The sequence below is a fragment of the Alosa pseudoharengus genome, unplaced genomic scaffold (assembly GCF_046254945.1).
Source record: "Alosa pseudoharengus isolate Yale_2024_CS ecotype anadromous, Long Island Sound unplaced genomic scaffold, YU_APseudo_1.1 YU_APseudo_1.1_scf_1, whole genome shotgun sequence".
NCBI classification, from domain to species: Eukaryota; Metazoa; Chordata; class Actinopteri; order Clupeiformes; family Clupeidae; genus Alosa; species Alosa pseudoharengus.
The window spans coordinates 27412939-27434101 of NW_027468564.1; the positions used below are offsets into that span (position 1 = coordinate 27412939).

Below are 21163 nucleotides of genomic sequence, written 5' to 3' on the forward strand. Positions count from 1 at the left end.
CTGGGGGGTACTATACCCCCCAAAGAGAGAAATATCAGTTTTGGGGGGGTCAGATCATTTTTCTGAATTGTGAAAAATATAATTCCTACAGTTGGCTACAATACAAGTCAACTCCTATTTTCACTGTAGGAACATTTTAATGTAAAGCGATTTCAGACACCCTTATTATGGACCGTACCAACCACCGTGGTGCGCGAATCAACGGAGATAGAGAACGACTTCAACTTCTCAAAACGCTAGGTAAATTCCTCCAGTAGGCTAAATTCTGCTGACGTGCATGGGTAAATGTAAGTTGCTAGCAGACGTCTAGCTTGTTGAAAATGTGCTATTTCATGTATTAACGTGTTTTGTTCTTGTAAAGGTGGCTTTTTGTAAAGGTATTACTTTTACTATACATAATGGTATTTCAGTGCACTTCACTTCTAACTTTTGAGAGTTGATCAAAACAGTTCTCTTTTGGATATATAATAACAATGAGATATTCTGTAGCCTAGCCTACTGATTATCAGTTTGTCGCATGTTTAGACCTTGTATGTGTGTTGCACAACACATGTTGCACTTGGCGATCACGGTGGGGATTGATATGGTAGTGGACGGTGGGCCATGATGGTCATAGAAGAAGTGAAGGAGCAGTACCCCCAAAAAATGGTGGGATAATTCGCACTCTGTGACCCACATATGTATTTCTAGGTTCTACAGTAGCCTAAGTGTCAGGTCAGACATGTCCTTGTGCTATTGCTCGTCTAGGGAGTAATATCTCTCAGTATGGTACTTGGACCCTCCCAAAAGGGATGAAAATAATAGTTTGGGGGTACTGAAAAAATGTAATGTTATCCAATATTGCATGCAATTTAAGTATAAGTATATATACTTTTTTGATCCCGTGAGGGAAATTTGGTCTCTGCATTTAACCCAATCAGTGAATTAGTGAAACACAAACAGCACACAGTGAACACACAGTGAGGTGAAGCACACACTAATCCCGGCGTAGTGAGCTGCCTGCATCAACGGCGGCGCTCGGGTAGCAGTGAGGGGTTAGGTGCCTTGCTCAAGGGCACTTCAGCCGCGGCCCACTGGTCGGGGCTCGAACCGGCAACCCTCCGGTTACAAGTCCAGAGTGCTAACCAGTGCTAATGCAGTATTCCCATCACATACCAACAATTCAGGATATAATCTAATGAAATACGAGATCAGGATGGTAATAATATAAGTAAGCTAATAATATAATGCTGATGAATTAAAACAAATGTACAGTGTAGACTGCAAAAGCCGGATATACGAATGGGTTAACAAGTGGTGGCCAACTGGCCATTTGTCTAATATTTCACTGCCTTTGTAACATAGTGATAGCCAACCTTAGAAAAACATTGAGTAGCAAGATCGCTATGGTTTAACCGGAGGTCTCCCTTCCACTCAGCGGCCACGACCATCGCTGCTGCTTAGCTTAAAAATCAGGCCTACAATCACACGCCATAGGATGAGTTCCATAGATATTATTAGAGCTCAGATATTATTAGAGCTCAGCCTTTCTTAAAAGCGTATTTGTAAACATTGTGATCACCTCAAAATCTGTACCTTCAAGAATTTATATGTATGCATATTTAATAAGATATTGCCATCATTTGCATTTTTTTGGCAAAGTGTAATACAAAAAGTATTTCTCTTAATATGAAGATTAATCTGGTAGAAATGTATGGGGATATCTATAAAGGGAAAAAAGTCACATTCACCTGTAGTGTCTGTTGTGGTCAATAGTGTCTGTTGTGGTCATTTTCAGGACTTTTGTCCCAGGTAGATATTTTAAATGCATACTGTTTCATTATAATGCCATGTATCAGCAAAAATGCACATGCAGCATGGTAGATTTTTTTTAAGAAGTCATGTGTTGCCAGGCAGCAGCCGAGAGATATATGTAGTAAAGTTCATGAAGAGTTCATGTGCGGCCAGGTGGCCAGGCAGAAGCTGGGGCAGGATGCCATGCACGTGCGCAAACGTGACACAGGCCTACTGGGGATTATTTAATAATTTGTGTGGCAACTCAGTGAGCTCATCTACCTATATGATTTATTATGACCGCCGCGCAGCGAAGCGACGGTCATATAGTTTAGTCAGATTTTTTCTTTTTTCTTTTTTGCATGGCCAAATTTCCATCAAGGATTCCCGGGACACTGAAAGACCGGGGACCCACATGGATAGCATGGAACCGTCGTTTTTTGTTTTGATCTGTGCCACCCCGCTGGACTGGACACCCCGAAAGGAGGGTAGGGCAGACACAGTTTTCTGTGAATATTTCGAGAACCGTAGGGTTTAGGAGGACCACCTTTTTTGTATGTTGATCTCAAGGGGCCATGTCAAACCATTCCATAACCACTCATTTCATGTATAGCGCCACCTAGTTAAAAACAAAAAAGTAAAAATGAGGTGTTGTAATCGCAGGTATCTGTGACCTAACATAGTCAAAACTGCACGAAATTGAAAGTGTAGGATCATTATGACACCCTCCGAATCAGTGTTGGGCAAGTTACTGAAAATTAGTAATTAGTTACAGTTACTAGTTACTTCTTTCAAAAGTAATTAAATTACGTTACCAATTACTGTATCAAAAGTAACTAGATTTACCGCAGAGCGGTACAAAATATGACCGCCGCCCAGTCCAGCACATTTTTTCCACAAAAATAAATCACGCTGAAAGGCCTATATGATTCTAACTGTCTCACTAAATTGCATTAGCCACACTCAATTCTCATTGGTATCTGCTAGACAACAAGTACCAAAACATGATTAGTTCATAGATTTTACATGTAAAATTCATTTTATACAACCCCACCCCCATCTTGCCTGTTCATAATTCTGAGAAATTCTTGAATTGTGTGCATGTGTGCGTGTACACGTTTATGTTTATGTGTGTGGGTGTGTGTGTGTGTGTGTGTGCGTGCGTGCTTGTGTGTTTGCCTGGGTATGTGTGTTTGTGCATGTGCATGCATGCGTACATATGTCTACTGTGTGAGTATGTGTCATACGTATGATTACTGTGAATGTATGTGTGTGCGTTTGTATCTGTTTATGCACATGTGTGCACATGGAATGGGTTAACATGACCCCTGGAGGCAGTGGCGGATTTAGCAAATTGGGGGCCCAAGGCGAAGGTATGTATGGGGCCCCCCCATCCGATCTTTAAAAGAGAACGAAAAAAAATGTAAACTACCGACTGAATGGTGGATAGGCAGGTAAAGCTAATCTACGGGAAAGTAAAGGTTGGAGAGGAGAAAAAACCCTACCCCTTTAAACCCTGCACTTCTTTACTACAAAATGAAGATGGAAAGCAGAGAACACACAAAGTGTAGCACAAACTAATAGTCACAAAAGCACAACAGAGAACTCAACCCCCCCACCACCACCTAAAAAACCCTTGTGATGGCCCTTTAATTCCCCTTTACGCCTGTTTGCTGTTCTCCTACTCATATTATAGGCAACTTCTTGAAATCATTTTTAGTTTTAATACTTATATATTAATTAGGCCTACACTTTACATTTCTGTAAGAAATGCAGTCATTTCCAACCTATTCCCAACTGCTGCATCTGCTTTGCACTGCATGACATCTGATTATAATTTCACCATAGGGTAGCCTACACAATTGTAGGCAATGGCTATATTTTTTGGATATATTTTTAGGCTATATAGGCTTAAATGTCACTCGGACAGACCGACAGAATTGTTTTTTTTTAGGCTACTCCAGCCGACAGTCTGTCCTGCATTGACAACATGCTACATAGCCTAAACAAATGTTATAGGCCTTGATTTTGCTCGATTTTGAACTATCTACTTTGTGAATGAAGTTGTAGCCTACTTTCCTTTGTTCAATGTGCTTGTTGATCGATGCTGGCAAGCGTGTCCCTGTTTCCCTGTCATCATGTCATTGCTCTCGTCTCGTTTTTGCTGAACCTTCCAGTGACGTTTTCTGAGCTGTTAAGATTTATAGAACCTACTTCCATGTAATAACATGGGCTGATACCACATAAGCCAGTCGTAACTTTTATTATCGTGGGGTAGCTAACGCTTTGGGCAAATTCGCGATGTAGGCCTAATTCACTAACGAAACAGGCATGAGAGGGGAGATTTTCTGGCGTTTCAACAACGAAACAGAGGTTGCCATCGTTGCAAGAAATAAGCAAATTTGTCGCTAGTCGTCATTTTTCTCGCTAGGGATGGCCAAAACTTAATCTAGCGACAGAGTCGCTAAATTGTCAACACTTTCCCAGTCATCCTTTGTGTTTATCTTTCGCGCAACGCACGTTACAGACTAGTCCATTTCATTGTGGAAGTAGGGGGTGTATAGGCCTATGTGTAGGGACATAACCATGAATTGGACATTTTAATTACTACGTCAATGTTTTAAGTATTTCTTAAGAATATGATTACAATTTACCATACTTTTGAAGCGTTCATGATGATAAGGTTTTTTTTTTTTTTAGGTTGGTTGGGGGCCCCCCTACTAAGACTACTGGTAGGGGGCCCCAAGCAGCCGCCTACCTATGCATCTATGTTAAGACCGCCACTGCCTGGAGGCAAACATACGGAAAAAATTGGTCATCCTAGGCCCTACGGTTCTCAAGATATTCACAGAAAACTGTGTCTGCCCTACCCTCCTTTCGGGGGGTCTAGTACAGCGGGGGGGCTACAGATCAAAACGAAAAACGACGGTTCCATGCTATCCATGTGGGGTTACATGCCCAGCAAGTTTCGTGTACCCCGGTCTTTCAGTGTCCCGGGAATCTTGTTGGTGTACGGTCACTAAATGTACACATAAATTATTTTATTGTAAGGCCCCCCATGAACGAAAGTTCACAAAACTTGACATGCATTCGGAGGGTGTCATAATGATCCTACACTTTCAATTTTGTGCAGTTTTGACTATGTTAGATCACAGATACCTGCGATTACAACACCTCATTTTTACTTTTTTGTGTTTAACTAGGTGGCGCTATACATGAAATGAGTGGTTATGGAATGGTTTGACATGGCCCCTTGAGATCAACATACGAAAAAAAATGGTCCTCCTAAACCCTACGGTTCTCGAGATATTCACAGAAAACTGTGTCTGCCCTACCCTCCTTTCGGGGGGTGCAGTCCAGATCCTACAGATCAAAACGAAAAACGATGGTTCCATGCTATCCATACGGGGTTACATGCCCACCAAGTTTCTTCTACCCCGGGCTTTCAGTGTCCCGGGAATCATTGACGGAAATTTGGACATGCGAAAAAGAAAAAAAGAAAAAAAAAAAAAGAAAAAAAAAAAATCTGACTAAACATATATGACCACCGCTTCGCTGCGCGGCGGTCATAATTAGTTACTAGAGAAAGTAACTTTTGAGTTACTTTTAAATTAACAAACAACAAAATAGGTCAAAAAAATCTCTCTTACATGTTAATTGATTGCCTGCAGATAGCAGAGGCATTGTCCACAGCAGCATCAACCAGACCATGATGTCTTTCATCTTCGTGTGTCTTCTCTCTCTGATTGATCTTCAGTGAGTTCCTGAATCTCTGTGGCATATGCCTTTCAGTCACATCAACTTTACCTGTACATGCACAAGCACCTCCCTCTCAGCCTCCCGTCTAGAAGCGTTATGTCATAAACAATTATGACTTGTTTATGACACGTTCATGACAGTGTCATGTCACTCTTATGTTGACACTGTCAAGTAAAGTGTAACCGAATGAACACACAGAAGTAGAAGTCAAGTTGAGACATGTACATGTCATTCGCTGTGAACGTGAGATTGCTGGAGAGCCACATATTTAGTCTTTCATTATGTAATTGTGAAGTGTCCACTATGTTGATAAAGATGTTGTTTCAGCTAAAAAGGAATAATCCGAAGTCAGCACTTCATGGATTTTTACAGATTATTTCTGAAAAACAGACACCAGTATACTGTACATGTAAGGGAGTAGCATATATTCAGTTGTTCATTCTATGAGTACTAAAGCTCACATATTGTTATTCTACATACATACATTTGCATGATGAAGACAAAAAGAAAAAAAATCAACAGTTATAACATAGCCCATTTATTTTGTTTGAATCAAATAAAATCTGACCTGATCCCAGATTATGTGCTTTTGTTACAGTACTTCATTTAGTTTTTTTCTAATTCAGGTAAAGGTATATGATTCGGTTACAAAGTGCATCACTTGTGCTTTACTTTTGACAGCAACTACTGTACAATATCAGATGAGAATACATAGCATTAGACATGGTTTTACTTGTTTTTACTTTTACAATTTATTTCAATCAGAAAAATATAAAGAGGTTGTTCAGCAACAAACTGCATTCATTCAAACAATCAATAATTAGAGAGAAAATGTGTCTCAATTACAAAAACAACAAAAACATTTCCAGTGAAGTATATCTTGCACATACACCCCTCAATCCCTTTCAATGTGTCACCCTACTACTTTTCTGATTCTTTTAATTGTTCAGTGACACAAATTGCATTCATTGTCAAATAGTAATATAATGAGAATTATTTGGAAAGAAGATCTCCAGTGAAATATCTTGCAAATGCAACCCTCAATGACTTTCAGTGTGTCACCCTACTACATTTCTGATAACTTTTTCAATCTCCCTTCCAGTATGTTTACCCACTGTTTCTCCCACCTTTCCACCTTCATCTATGATGGTATCGACCAGCTTTTGGACAACTTCACCAGCCCTGTCTGCCATAAGAAAACATTCTGTAAATGATTTTGCTGCACCATCGTCATGTTTACCTTCTTGTGTGAACATATCACCCCAATCTGTAAGAAGTCCTGCAACTGATTTTGCCGTCTTGCCAGCTGTGTTTGCACCATTAATTGTTCCACCCCAATCTGTAAGAAGTCCTGCAACTGATTTTGCAGCCTTGCCAGCTGTGTCTACACCATTCATTGTTCCAGCTATTCCCCCGGCCACTGTTCCTGCCTCTCCTCCAGCTCTCCCACCTGCTGCTCCTCCATGTTCACCCCCATGGCTGTATCCCTCTTGTGCTCCTGTAAATGCACCTGTAAACCCCCCTACAGCTGCTCCTATTTCTGCTCCTAGTTTTGCTCCAGCAGCTGCTCCCACGGGGCCTCCTACAACCAATCCGCCGAGTGCTCCCAGTGCTGCTCCCCCACAGGCTCCGCCTGTTGCTCCTCCGGCTCCTCCCCCAGCACCTCCTGCAGTTGCTCCTATGACGTGATGTTTTTGGGCCCTATGAGAAACTGAGGTGAAGAGTTTATATGAATTCTTCAGTGTGAGGTCCTCAATACATCTATTGGGCAACATTCAGAAATAGTCTGTGTGAGTGTGATGGTGTAGCACTAGCCCTATTTTGACAGTGAATGTTGCTGGCAGAAATGGTAGCAAGCTGTTGTACAACATGGCCATTCTGTCAATTAACTAAATATGTATATATATATATATATATATATATATATATATATTTTATTTTTTTTTTTTTTTTTGGGGGGGGGGGGGGGGGGTCTTTATGCCTTTAATGATAGGACAGTGGAGAGTGACAGGAAGCGAATGGGAGAGAGAGCAGTGGTGGGATCCGGAAAGGACCACGGGGCCGCGTATGGTGCAGGGGCCCCAGCCAGTTGCGCCACATCAACTGTTTATTTTTTCTAGTACACTGCGTATACTGTACGTTTCGTTTGAGTAAGTCAGGTAACTAGTGCTCAACATATCTGTTTGAGTGGTTTAACTAGTGTGTTAGCAAGGGTCTGCTTTGATGGATTAGCAAAACAATTATTTAAATCAATCACAAATCTCGGGCCACTTCAGAAGACTGAACCCAAAAGCACCAGAGCACGTGATTGGTTAAACCGAGCCTTACTGGTGCTGATGACCAGTGGTGTGGTCTAGTTAGCTGTACTGGATATACTGTGATGTAGTAGTTAGCTGTAGTGTGTATATTGTGATCAACCCCAAATGTTAATATGTATCCTTGCCTATTTTAAGTGGGTATTTTGCGTAGTCCTGTGTATCACGTAAACTACACCACTGCTGATGACTAACGCTTTGATGTGAAAGAGTCTTCATCAGAGTCAACAAATGATTTAAATCTCAACATATTTATTATGACCGCCGCGCAGCGAAGCGATATAGAATTAGTCAGATTTTTTTTTTTTTTTTTTTTTTTTCCGCATGTCCAAATTTCCGTCAAGGATTCCCAGGACACTCTAAGACCGGGGTACACGAAACTTGGTGGGCATGTAACCCCACATGGATAGCATGGAACCTCCTTTTTTCGTTTTAATCTGTAGCCCCCCCGCTGGACTGGACCCCCGAAAGGCGGGTAGGGCAGACACAGTTTTCAGTGAATATAATGAGAACCGTAGGGTTTAGGAGGACCATTTTTTTTTGTATGTTGATCTCAAAGGGCCATGTCAACCCATTCCATAACCACTCATTTTATGTATAGCGCCACCTAGTTAAACACAAAAAAGTAAAAATGAGGTGTTGTAATCGCAGGTATCTGTGACCTAACATAGTCAAAACTGCACGAAATTGGAAGTGTAGGATCATTATGACACCCTCTGAATGCACGCCAAGTTTCGTGGAATTCCGTTCATGGGGGGCCACACAATAAATTAATTTGTTACTATACACCAACTGGCCTGTAGGTGGCCGGAGACAGTTTTCTGTGAATATCTCGAGAACCGTAGGGCCTAGGAGGTCCACCTTTTTTTGTATGTTGGTCTTAAGGGGGCATGTCAACCTATCCCATTACCACTTATGTCATGTATAGCGCCACCTAGTTAAAAATTAAAAAGCAAAACATTAGGTGTTTTCATCACAATATCTCTGGCTGACATGGTCAAAACTGCACGAAATTGAAAATGTAGGATCATTATGACACCCTCCGAATGCATGCCAAGTTTCGTGGACTTTCATTTATGGGGGGCCTTACAATAATATAATTTATGTGTACATTTAGTGACCGTACACCAGTGGTTCTCAAACTTTTTCTTTCATTCCCCACTTTGATCAAGGGGGCATTCTTGAGCCCCACCTGTCCCTCATCGCTCTAAGAAAGTGGTAGGTCAAGCTTAAAATTGTCAAATTTATTGAAATAATGACAAGTTCTAAATATATCCTCTTCAACAGTTCAACAGATATAATAATAAATAAATACATAATAACACACATATTTCTGTTTTCCAGCAACATATTAGGAAGCATAGGCCATTTTACAGCATTGTACAATATATTCAATGAAAACATGCTGCATTAAATGGATCCATAATCCAGTCATACTGAGCACTGCTGGTTGGGAAATATTTTTGAAATAAACTTTGCAGGGATGTGATGTAGGCCTACTGTTTAATAGCCTACATGGGATCACAAGAGTGGCTCCCGAATCAGACGTTTCAGCGATTTCGCTCAGAAATCTCAAAGGCATAATACTGTCGCGATCGAGGCGCCTGTCCCATACCTCAAGTTGTTTTGGTGAATGCAGTAATCTTATTTGCTAGGTGAGGTAGGTGCTTGTCTTTGCCTTGTAAATGGACATTTAACTCAAATGTACCTATCGCTAAGATATATCAAATATATCGCTAAGATAGGCCAGCTTCGTCAAGAAATGTTCATTAGTGAACGTGCTTGCAGATTCAAACATGCGCTCTTCCTCCAAGAAGAGGCGACTCGGAGCTCAAACACGCGCGACAGCACTTTACCTCGGGAAAGCCACCTTGCCTCGCTTTGAAACAGTACAGCCTTTTGGTCAGCTACCATCTCTTCGCAAAGTGTGGAGAATAGACGCGCTTTTAAGGGCCGGGTTTTGATGAAATTCACCACTCTCACAACAACGTTCAAAATCTCATGTAGGTCGGGACTAACTAAGCTGCCTTGACACGAGCGCTTCCCTATGAATAACACAGTGCGTCCATTGCGCATCCGGTGCTACCTGGGCCCAGGCTACAGATAAAAATAAAAATAAAAAAACTCCTGTTTTTCACGTCAGTTCGCGCCCCACCTGGCATGTCTCCGCGACCCAGTAGTGGGTCGCGACCCACAGTTTGAGAAACGCTGCCGTACACCAACAAGGATTCCCGGGACACTGAAAGACCGGGGTACACGAAACTTGGTGGGCATGTAACCCCACATGGATAGCATGGAACCATCGCGTTTCGTTTTGATCTGTAGCCCCCCCGCTGGACTGGACCCCCCGAAAGGAGGGTAGGGCAGACACAGTTTTCTGTGAATATCTTGAGAACCGTAGGGCCTAGGATGACCAATTTTTTGCATATGTTTGCCTCCAGGGGTCATGTAAACCCATTCCATATGCACACATGTGCATAAAGAGATACACACGCACACACATACATTCACAGTAATCCTACGAATGACACATACTCACACAGTAGACATATATACCCATGCATGCACATGCACACACACAGGCACATAAACAGGCAAACACACAAGCAAATGCACGCACACACACCCACACACACATAAACATAAACATGTACACGCACACATGCAAACAATTCAAGAATTTCTCAGAATTATGAACAGGTAAGATGGGGGTGGGGTTGTATAAAATGTATATTACATTTGAAATCTATGAACTAATCATGTTTTGGTACTTGTTGTCTAGCAGATACCAGTGAGAATTGAGTGTGCATAATGCAATTCAGTGAGACAGTTAGAATCATATATGCCTTTCAGCGTGACTTGTTTTTGTGGAAAACATGTGCTGGACTGGGCGGCGGCCATATTTTGTACCGCTCTGCGGTACATCTAGTTATTCAACAATTTGTATTGGCTCAAAGCTGCAGCGTCCAACCCGTGGTCATTGCCTGATCCCACCCCATTTATGTCACTTCACTGTCCTGTCTGAATGAAGGCAACTAATTAAACATGTTTTTGCTCGTATATAGCACGTAGTAAATGTAGTCAGACAAAACAAAATATTATGAGAAAATATTTAATTACTCATAATAATAATATTTAATAGAGTTTGAGACCATCGATAAAGCAAAATGGATGTACTGCAGATAAAGAGACAGATACTAAAAAAGATAAAAATTATCTCTTACTTGTTAATTGATGGCCTGCAGATAACAGAGGCATTATCCACAACAGCATCAGCCACAAGACCATGATGTCTTTCATCTTCTTGTGTATTTTCAGAGCTTTTCAAATGAGACCAGACTGTGAGGAAAGTTTAGAGAGACTCTCTGTGAAAGCAACGTATCTCTGATTGATCTTCAGTGAGTTCCTGAATCTCTGTGGCATATGTTTTACATTCAACTTTACCTGCACATGCACAAGCACCTCCTTCACAGCCTTCATTCTCAGTTTCATTTCCTCTTACACACTTGGTTAAACCACTGAGTAGATGCATTTTGCATTAATCACCTGACTTCCTCTGAAATGAAACTCAAAATTATGAACCAGAGACAGGCCAGAGTGGCTGTGTTAAGACAGTAGTCAGCAATATGTAACATATCAAAGTCAAAGTCTGCTTTATTGTCAATTTCTTCACATGCCAAGACATACAAAGAGATCAAAATTACGTTTCTCACTATCCCACGGTGGAGACAAGACATATTCTACCAATTTAAGTCCACAGACAAACATAACATTCAAGTAAACAATAAAAAGTAAATATACTATGTATAATATGTGCCACTATGCCAGAAGACTCAGAAAAAGTGTTAAGCGTTGAGCTTACTGTAACTAGATGTACCGCAGAGCGGTACAAAATATGACCGCCTCCCAGTCCAGCACATTTTATTCACAAAAATAAGTCACGCTTGTCAAATTGTGTTCAGGGTCACTGGCCATTTCCTACTTTGTTCCTGCTTAGCTTCAGTAATTCAGCAAAGTCAGGGTATCTGCTGGTCTGGATGCTGGCTAAAAACAAAAGGTGAAAGGCATAAATGAGTGACTGTCTCACTGAATTGCATTATGCACACTCAATTCTCACTGGTATCTGCTAGGCAAAGTACCAAAACATGATTAGTTCATAGATTTCACATGTAAAATACATTTTATACAACCCCACCCCCATCTTGCCTGTTCATAATTCTGAGAAATTGTTGAATTGTGTGCAATGTGCATGTGTACGTGTTTGTTTGTGTGTGTGTGTGTGTGTGTGTGTGTGTGTGTCTTGTCTTTCGTTTATGGAGAAATGAATAAAAGGCTCGGCATAGCAGTGTGAGGCCTGTCAACAGATTAATTAGGTTTGGTCATGGGGAAAAAGAGAGATGCCTTTGATAACTCAGCAATGTGCACACAATGACTAGGCGTGGTCTCTTTATGTGCCCTGTACAGGTGTTTTCCAGATCCTGCTGTACTAGTATGCTGCCCTCGTGGCTTTCGTTTACGGAGAAAGGAATGAATGAGCAGTGCAAGGCCTGTCAACAAAGGAATTAGGTTTGGGCATGGGGAAAAAAGAGAGTGGCCTTTGGCTGCACACTATGACTAGGCAGGTTCTTTTTATGACCTTTACCCATGTACTCTTGATCTTGCTAGTATGATGAAATAATGGAAGACTTACAAAACATGTCTAAACAACCAACATCGAGCAAATAAAATAAAATTGTTACGGAGCTGCATAATTGACCCCAAGAATAGCATTTACATTCACAAACCTGGTAAATCTTCACTTTACAGAAGCACTTTACAGAAGCATTTTACCTGAAACACAGCATAAATGAATGTGTGTGTGTGAGACAGAGAGAGAGAAGGGCAGAGACATTTTTGAGACAGAGAGAGTCTTAACTCCAAAGACCCTGAGTGGGAGGTGCTTACTGTATGTACACACACAGTTTTACCAGGGTTTGTCACTTACAGTCAGTTGACTTTCTTAACAGTCTGGTCTCGTTTCACAAGCTCTGAGTAGACACAACACACTCGAGAAGATGAAACACTTTGTAATCTGGTTGACACTGTTGTGGACAATGCCCTTGCTATCTGCTGGCATCCCATTATCACGTAAGAGAGACTTTTTTGTTTCCTACCAGTTCTCTTTCTTTCTAGAACTCTAGCTTTTTCTTTGTTTCTCTTATTATTGTGTTCTCTTATTATTGTGTTCTTTGTTTCTCTTATTATTGTGTTTCAATAATTGTTTCAGTTATTGTTCTTCAATTATTTCTCTAAGTGTAGGCCTAGTATCAAATAATGTATGTTTAAGTTCAACTCGTTGCTTTACTTGTTTGCTAGTAGCCTTCTGAACAAACCAGTTCAACCACTGAACTCTGCCTGGTAGCTAGCTAGCGGCTTAAAAGGATCTCAGACATTTGTGGATTATGACAATTGGTCCAAAAACCCCACAGCAACTTCAGAAAGAAATTACTAATTTATTGGTTTAATTCAACAAGTCTCCCATCAACATTAGGGCAGCGAGAACTTACTCTGAGGGGTATTTCACAGAAGAATTAAGAAATCCAAGATAAGTGATAAAGCGATGCTTGCCATAGCGTTGTCTGGTCATTCTAGCTCAACACATACCAATCCAGGATGAGTAGGAGAGACTATCTGAAGCTAGGTGTAAGTAATCCAGGATATTTGGGGGCAGCCGTGGCCTACTGGTTAGCGCTTCGGACTTGTAACCGGAGGGTTGCCAGTTCGAACCCCGACCAGTAGGCATGGCTGAAGTGCCCTTGAGCAAGGCACCTAACCCCTTACTGCTCCCCGAGCGCCGCTGTTGTTGCTGGCAACTCACTGCGCTAGGATTAGTTTGTGCTTCACCTCACTGTGTGTTCACTGTGTGCTGAGTGTGTTTCACGGACTGGGATAAATGCAGAGACCAAATTTCCCTCACAGGATCAAAAGAGTATATATACTTACTTATACTACTAAAATTCTCGTTTTTTCTCCAAAAAAGCCACGGTTGGAATAAAAAAGACGCGGAAAATAGCATCTTTCACACAAAGTGAACAACTGCTTTTGATATAGACAATAAAGTAAAGTTGTTCTATTTTGAAGCAGCAAGCGCAGATCTGACTTAATGTGATACTTGCTGGGTTGAACACAATTTATACTAGTTAGAAATACTGTCCGACTTCCTCCAGCCAGAGACGAACTTACCACGGTGTCACTATGTCACATGACCTTAAAATATCACGGGAGTCTGCACCTTCTTTCAGTTCTTGCAGTTGTCTTTCCACGGACTGCACAAGCGGAAACCTGCCCTCATGACGTCAGTTCAAAGACATGATAGGGCAGTTTGGAAGGAATCTCCCCATGACGATTATAACAGGTTTCTCAATCTGCTTCCTCATGTTGAAGTGTGCAAAAATTAGTAAAATTGGAATGAATATCTTCTTATATGTGTTTTCTGCAACAATGGTAGGCTAGCCAAATGAAAACTTTTTGATATTCTGTTATTTTATGCTGTTGGTTAAATAGGTGATACACATATACAAACAACACTTAATGTTGAATGTATGTGCTACAATGCAGGCATGTTACCCTCCGGTTACAGGTCCGAAGTGCTAACCAGTAGGCCACGGCTGCCCCCTAGCAAATATTCAAAATTGTGCAAACTAGTGACAGTGAACCTTGCCAAACACTCAGAGTAACCACATTCTTATGGAGATTCTTGACAATCATAGTTTAGCAATCAAATTGTTTCTGAGTACCCTACAACATATACACACAAACTCTTTCTGAATGTTTTCACACAGGAGAAATACGGATTGTGCTGCTGGGTAAAACTGGAGCTGGAAAGAGTTCAACAGGAAACACCATCCTGGGGAGACCTGCTTTCAATAAAAGTTCAGGTTTTCAGTCTGTTACTTCAACTTCTCATAAGGAGAGTGGAGAGGTCAATGGGAGACGGGTCACAGTGGTGGACACCCCAGGACTGTTTGATACAAGAATGACTGGTGCTAATTTGAAAATTGAGATAGAGAAGTGTGTCAATTTGTCTCTTCCTGGCCCCCATGTCTTCCTGCTGGTGATCAGAATGGATGTGAGATTCACAGAGGAGGAGAGGAACACAGTGAAGTGGATCCAGGAGAACTTTAGTGAGAGAGCTGCAAATTATACCATGGTGCTGTTCACTCATATTGAACAGCTGGATCAGTCAGTGGAACATACAATAGATCAACATCCGGATATTAAGGAGATCATCAACAAATGTAGGGGTGGATATCATGCTCTACATAATATCAAGAATCAGACTTCGGTTAAAGAGCTCTTGGATAAGATATACACTATTGTGGAGAAAAATAACGGAGAATATTACACAAACAAGATGTATCAGGAGGCTCAGGAAAGGATGAGAGAAGAGGAGGAGAGAAAGCTAGAGGAAGAAAAGAATAAAAAGGAGGATGAAGATAGGAGGATTAGAGAGGATGAAAGACAGAAAATGAAGGAACAGGAGGAACAGAAGAAAAAGGAACAGGAGGAACAGGAGAAAAAGGAAGGGGAAGAGAAGTTTCGTCACATAGTGTGTACATCTACTGGAGCGATTCTGGGGCTAAGCAGCATAGGTTGGATGGCAGGTCCTTATGGTGCATTATTTGGAGCAATCGTTGGAATAATACCAGGACATATATGGTCAGAAGAAATATGTGTCTGGGTCTGATGGCAGGTCCTGTTGGTGGAGTATTTGGAGCTTTGGTAAGAGGAGCAATAGGAAATGTATTGACAGAAAACCTGGTGACTTTGAACAACTGATTTGTGAAAAGTTGTACCAAAATGGTATCAGACTTCGGTTAAAGAGCTCTTGGGTAAGATAGTGGAGAAAAATAAGAGTGAATACTACATAAACAAGATGTATCAGTAGGCTCCGGCAAGGATGAGAAAAGAGGAGAGAAAGCTAGAGGAAGAAAAGAAGAAAAAGGACGATGAGGAGAGGAGGATTAGAGAGGATGAAAGACAGAAAATGGAGGAGAAACAGAAGAAAAAGGAAGAGGAAGAGAAGTTTGTTGTACAGGTGTGTACAGGAGGAGGAGCAGTTCTGGGGGGAGCCATAGGTCTGACGGGAGGACCTCCTGGTGCAGCATTTGGAGCTTTGATAGGAGGAGTAGGAAATTATTGGGGAGAAAAAACTGTGTGCCTGGGAAACTTATTGAACAACTGATTTGTGAAAATTCAGACAAAGCTCCCCTTTCCCCTTTGGCCTACACATCATACTATTTGTTTTTCTCATCACAATGTCAAGTACGGTCCCATTTATTAATAATTAATATTTAAAACAAATGTACCAAAATTATTTACAAGATAAAAATATCCTGAAACTGACTGTCAGACCTCACACAGTTCCTTGTTCTGACCACTGGATATAGATATTATTTTTCTACCTGGAGAGAAATTCAATTTATTGATTTATCTGGTGGTTATGTGAATTGTTTGTTTGGTATTTATTGGTATAACGGACTCTGCCCTCACCAGAGGGGTATTTCACAAAACCTATATAAGGGATTAAGCTGGGATTTTTTGGTTATCCTGGATGATTCTAATAATTACAGATATCTAGGCGATGTAAGCACAGCTCAGTTTTAAGAAATGCTTAAAGCCAAAAGACCATGTTGAATTTTGCTACAATTTATTTCAAAACCGGATTACTCTGGAACAGCTAATACACGGGCATTACACCTTTGTGTTCGGTAAGGTCTGCTGTTTATTCTGATATATGGTTTGTCATGTGTTGCGTGAAGAGTGTGTAGGCCTACGATATTCCACCGAGACCAATGGATGTGGAGATGGGCGCAGAGCATAATTATTACATCTCTTGAAGTAATTTTTCTCGCGAACTGTTTATCACAGAAAATAGTGGCTAGCTAGCACCGTTTAAAAGCTGAGAAAAGGCTCTATCGTGTGACATGATGAGTAGCCTACTTCTCCTAGCCTGGCGGGCCATCCTATATCATTGAAATGTATAGTCTGGAATCGAACCATTTACCTCGCTTAATCCAAGGGGCGGGCAGAGAATTGTCTTTCAAACTGCCTAGGCATGCAATAGGCCAGCGCTACGACCATATCCGTATCCGGTCGGCAAAACGGCAAATACATCCTTCTTCGAAAGGAATTACTTAAGTGCATTGTGTTGCTCAACTTTCAAAGAAAAGCACAAGTCCAACTCCTCCAAAGTTGACGCCAACGCCGATTCAAACAACCGCTCTTCGTTAGCCATAGCCACCTTCCTTGTTGTTCACTGTCACAGGACTGTCGTTATCCTGTTAAGCCCGCCTTAAGACTCTCTAACAAAATAGAGCGCTGTGATTGGATGAAGTCCACGGCGTCAGCCAATAGAAATCCCTATGGTTTGATACTAGACGTACAGGCTGAGCAAATTAATTTGCCGCCGCTAGGGTGCGTCTAGATTTCTAGGCTATACTTCTCCAGGAGTTCAACAGAGAAGAATGGGTGAATTTGGACGCACTTCGTATGCCTTGTAGTGAAGTGAAGCTGAAGCGCTGTGCCATGCTGCGCAGGAGACTGCGGCTCACTGGTAGTTATTATAGGTAACTTCAAATCAGTGCGATTTACCCTTATAGGCTACTGCACATTACAAGATCTGTAAGAGATGATCCGCAGCATTGAAGTGAGACATTATTTAACTCTTTGTGTAGCGCATGTGAGCGCTTTTTTCCCCATTTCAACCTGAATATTGGTGGGGACATTTCAGTCGTAATGTGACATTGGTGTGGACACGTCCTTCGTTCCCCACGCAAATCTACGCCCCTGAGAGAAAGGAATCAAAGACTGGGAGCTACAAGTCTATCAACAAAATGAATAGTCTAATTATTAATAGTTGAATATATAGGTCTCTGAAAGTAAGATTGTACGCATATGTTTGCGCTCTTTGTCAAAGATAAATTGTATATTATTATATATATTCTGCTGGGGATAGTACATCTGTGAACTGACACCTACTGCTGAAGTCTAGCAGTTATACAGGCCCTCATAGTAGTTTCATGCTGGATAAAGTCCTTTTAGGCAAGTAACAAAAACAAAACAAAAAGCCCTTTTAAGAACAAGCACTGTAAATTAGCATATCAGCTATAAACACTATTATACTAACATCAGATAGTTTTCAGTTTGTCTATGTACACTGTGTCTGTCCCTATCAAATACTCTCTGAATAAACTAAAAGTTATTTCATGTCATACCTTGGATTTTGGATAAGTTTAAACTTAAAATGCTGGCAAAGGAGCTAAGTAACATCAACATCAAGGTGGAAACAGACAAAATATTAATCTCACATGACATACTGTAGTGATGTATCATAGTTCACAAAACCCCCCATTGATGTCACACTCAGCATAGTACATAACCGTACACATACCGCCCATATTTTCAATTCAAAGGGGCGATCTACAGTTAAAAAGAGGGATTTGCTATGGCCGACTCAATGTCAATGCAATGGTCTGAGATGGCCGATTTCAGATTCCCCTGCTCTGCCTTTTCTTTGATTTGTACAGGTGCATGCTCCAGATGTTTCCTTTTCACACTCTTTTGTGTTCGTTCTTGCGTGTACTAATGAGTCTACCTGTTTCCACAATATATGATTTATTGCATGATAGGCATGGGATCTCTTTGCATATCACATTGCATTTTTTGTTCCAGGTCAATCTGGTCCTTAGGATGTTCTTGTACACCCAGAGGCAGAAATCTTATAAAAATAAAACATTTATTTAACAATTAAAAAGTATGCACACTGTAATAAATAGCGACAGAGCAATTGTCCCCAGAAAGGTCAGTCAGTTCAGATCACGTTTGTAATTAGGTATTCCACCTTGCATACTGTAGATACAGTACTCCTTGACATGTCCCTTGTGCAGAGTGCCTTTGTTATCTGCAGATTCCATCATAACATCACACTTTTGTTTTCTTTAGGTTTTCTATTTCACTTCAGTAACTTAGTCTGTGGGTCATTCTATGTGCAATCAACAGATGACTCTTGGATTTGCTTCATACTTTAGGTCAATAATGTCATTAACAGACAGTCTCTTTTTCTCTCATTCACATACACACACATATGAGGCCCTGAGGACTAAAGACTAAAGACTCAGACTTTATTGATCTCAGGTGCTAAGTGAGTGAGTGTGTTAGTCCACATGGAAAGGTATGGAATTGGGACAGCACTTCACGATGTTAAATAACAAAGTTGTTGCTGACACATGCACCATACACATGTGTTGTTGTTTACCTTTGTAATTTCCAGATATCCCTATGGTCTCCACGGTAAAAGTCACAACGCTTTGGAATGTGGGTAATTCCCTTTGGTGAAGTCTGCATGATGCAGACTCACGGAAAGGGCTTGGTAAGTGTGTACTCAAACCCTCACACCCTTTGAAATTCAACATTGGGACAGCCCTAAACCCTTACGAAGTTTGCGAGAATGCACACCAAAGTCCGTGAGTCTGTGAGTCCGTGATCTGCCCTTTACAGGTCTCCAGATTCTGCTGTACTAGTTTGCTGCGCTCTTGTCTTCCGTTTACGGACAAAGGAATGAAAGACCTGGCATAGCAATGTGAGGCCTGTCACAAAGGAATTAGGTTTGGGCATGGGGAAAAAAGAGAGATGCCTTTGATGCTGGCTGCACACTATGACTAGGCAGGTTCCTTTTATGACCTTTACCCATGTACTCTTGATCTTGCTAGTATGATAAAATAATGAAAGACTTAAAATGTTACAAAAATGTCTAAACAACATACATCGAGCAAATAAAAAAAACAAATTGTCACGGAGCAGCATAATCGACCCCAAGAACAGCATTTACATTCACAAACCTAGCAAATCTTCACTTTACAGAAGCACTTTACAGAAGCAGTCATTTTACCTGAAACCAGGCATAAATGACTGTATGTGTGTATAAGTAAGTATATATACTCTTTTGATCCCGTGAGGGAAATTTGGTCTCTGCATTTATCCCAATCCGTGAATTAGTGAAACACACTGCACACAGTGTACACACAGTGAGGTGAAGCACACACTAATCCCGGCGCAGTGAGCTGCCTGCAACAACAGCGGCGCTCGGGGAGCAGTGAGGGGTTAGGTGCCTTCCTCAAGGGCACTTCAGCCGTGCCTACTGGCCGGGGTTTGAACCGGCAACCCTCCAGTTACAAGTCCGTAGCGCTAACCAGTAGGCCACGGCCATTTTTGGGCTGAAGATCTGTTTTGACTGGGCAAGTAATCTAACAACGTATTCGTGAAAATCTAGACAAAGCTCATGTTGAGGTTTGCAGGACTTTTTTTTTTTCCGAAGCGGCGGTCATATAGGTTTAGTCAGAATTTTTTTTTTTTTTTTTCTTTTTCGCATGTCCAAATATCCGTCAATGATTCCCGGGACACTGAAAGACCGGGGTAGACGGACGAAACTTGGTGGGCATGTAACCCCATATGGATAGCATGAAACCATCGTTTTTCGTTTTGATCTGTAGCCCCCCCGCTGGACTGCACCCCCCGAAAGGAGGGTAGGGCAGACACAGTTTTCTGTGAATATCTCGAGAACCGTAAGGTTTAGGAGGATCATTTTTTTTTGTATGTTGATCTCAAGGGGCCATGTCAACCCATTCCATAACCACTCATTTCATGTATAGCGCCACCTAGTTAAACACAAAAAAGTAAAAATGAGGTGTTGTAGTCGCAGGTATCTGTGACCTAACATAGTCAAAACTGCACGAAATTGGAAGTGTAGGATCATTATGACACCCTCTGAATGCACGCCAAGTTTCGTGGAATTCCGTTCATGGGGGGCCACACAATAAATTAATTTATGTTACTATACACCAACTGGCCTGTAGGTGGCCGGAGACAGTTTTCTGTGAATATCTCGAGAACCGTAGGGCCTAGGAGGTCCACCTTTTTTTTGTATGTTGATCTCAAGGGGCCATGTCAACCCATCCCATTACCACTTATTTCATGTATAGCGCCACCTAGTTAAAAATTAAAAAGCAAAAAATTAGGTGTTTTCATCACAATATCTCTGGCTGACATGGTCAAAACTGCACGAAATTGAAAGTGTAGGATCATTATGACACCCTCCGAATGCATGCCAAGTTTTGTGTACTTTCGTTCATGGGGGGCCTTACAATAAAATAATTTATGTGTACATTTGTGACGTACACCAACAAGGATTCCCGGGACACTGAAAGACCGGGGTACACAAAACTTGGTGGGCATGTACCCCCACATGGATAGCATGGAACCGTCATTTTTCGTTTTGA

At 41.3% G+C, this 21163-nt stretch overlaps 1 protein-coding gene and 1 long non-coding RNA gene across 2 annotated transcripts; one reads left to right on the top strand and one right to left on the bottom strand.

The window, feature by feature from the left end:
• Positions 1-6049: 6049 nt before the first annotated feature.
• Positions 6050-11307, bottom strand: LOC143124290 (uncharacterized). The gene is made up of 2 exons (XR_012987010.1): positions 11072-11307; positions 6050-7243 (listed from the first exon to the last, which is right to left on the bottom strand). It is a non-coding gene; the product is annotated as an uncharacterized LOC143124290 (long non-coding RNA).
• A 1523-nt stretch (positions 11308-12830) lies between these two features.
• On the top strand, positions 12831-18437 carry LOC143124273 (GTPase IMAP family member 9-like). The gene is made up of 2 exons (XM_076285692.1): positions 12831-12974; positions 14669-18437. Exons 1-2 carry the CDS (start codon positions 12902-12904, stop codon positions 15571-15573), a joined length of 978 nt encoding a protein of 325 aa, XP_076141807.1. The 5' UTR covers positions 12831-12901; the 3' UTR covers positions 15574-18437.
• Positions 18438-21163: the final 2726 nt, after the last annotated feature.

Excerpts from the sequence above, each read along its gene's own strand:
- LOC143124273 (XM_076285692.1), top strand. The coding sequence starts at position 12,902 with ATGAAACACTTTGTAATCTGGTTGACACTGTTGTGGACAATGCCCTTG. Across the intron at positions 12,975-14,668 it reads TGCTGGCATCCCATTATCAC|GAGAAATACGGATTGTGCTG; the intron begins GTAAGAGAGACT and ends GTTTTCACACAG.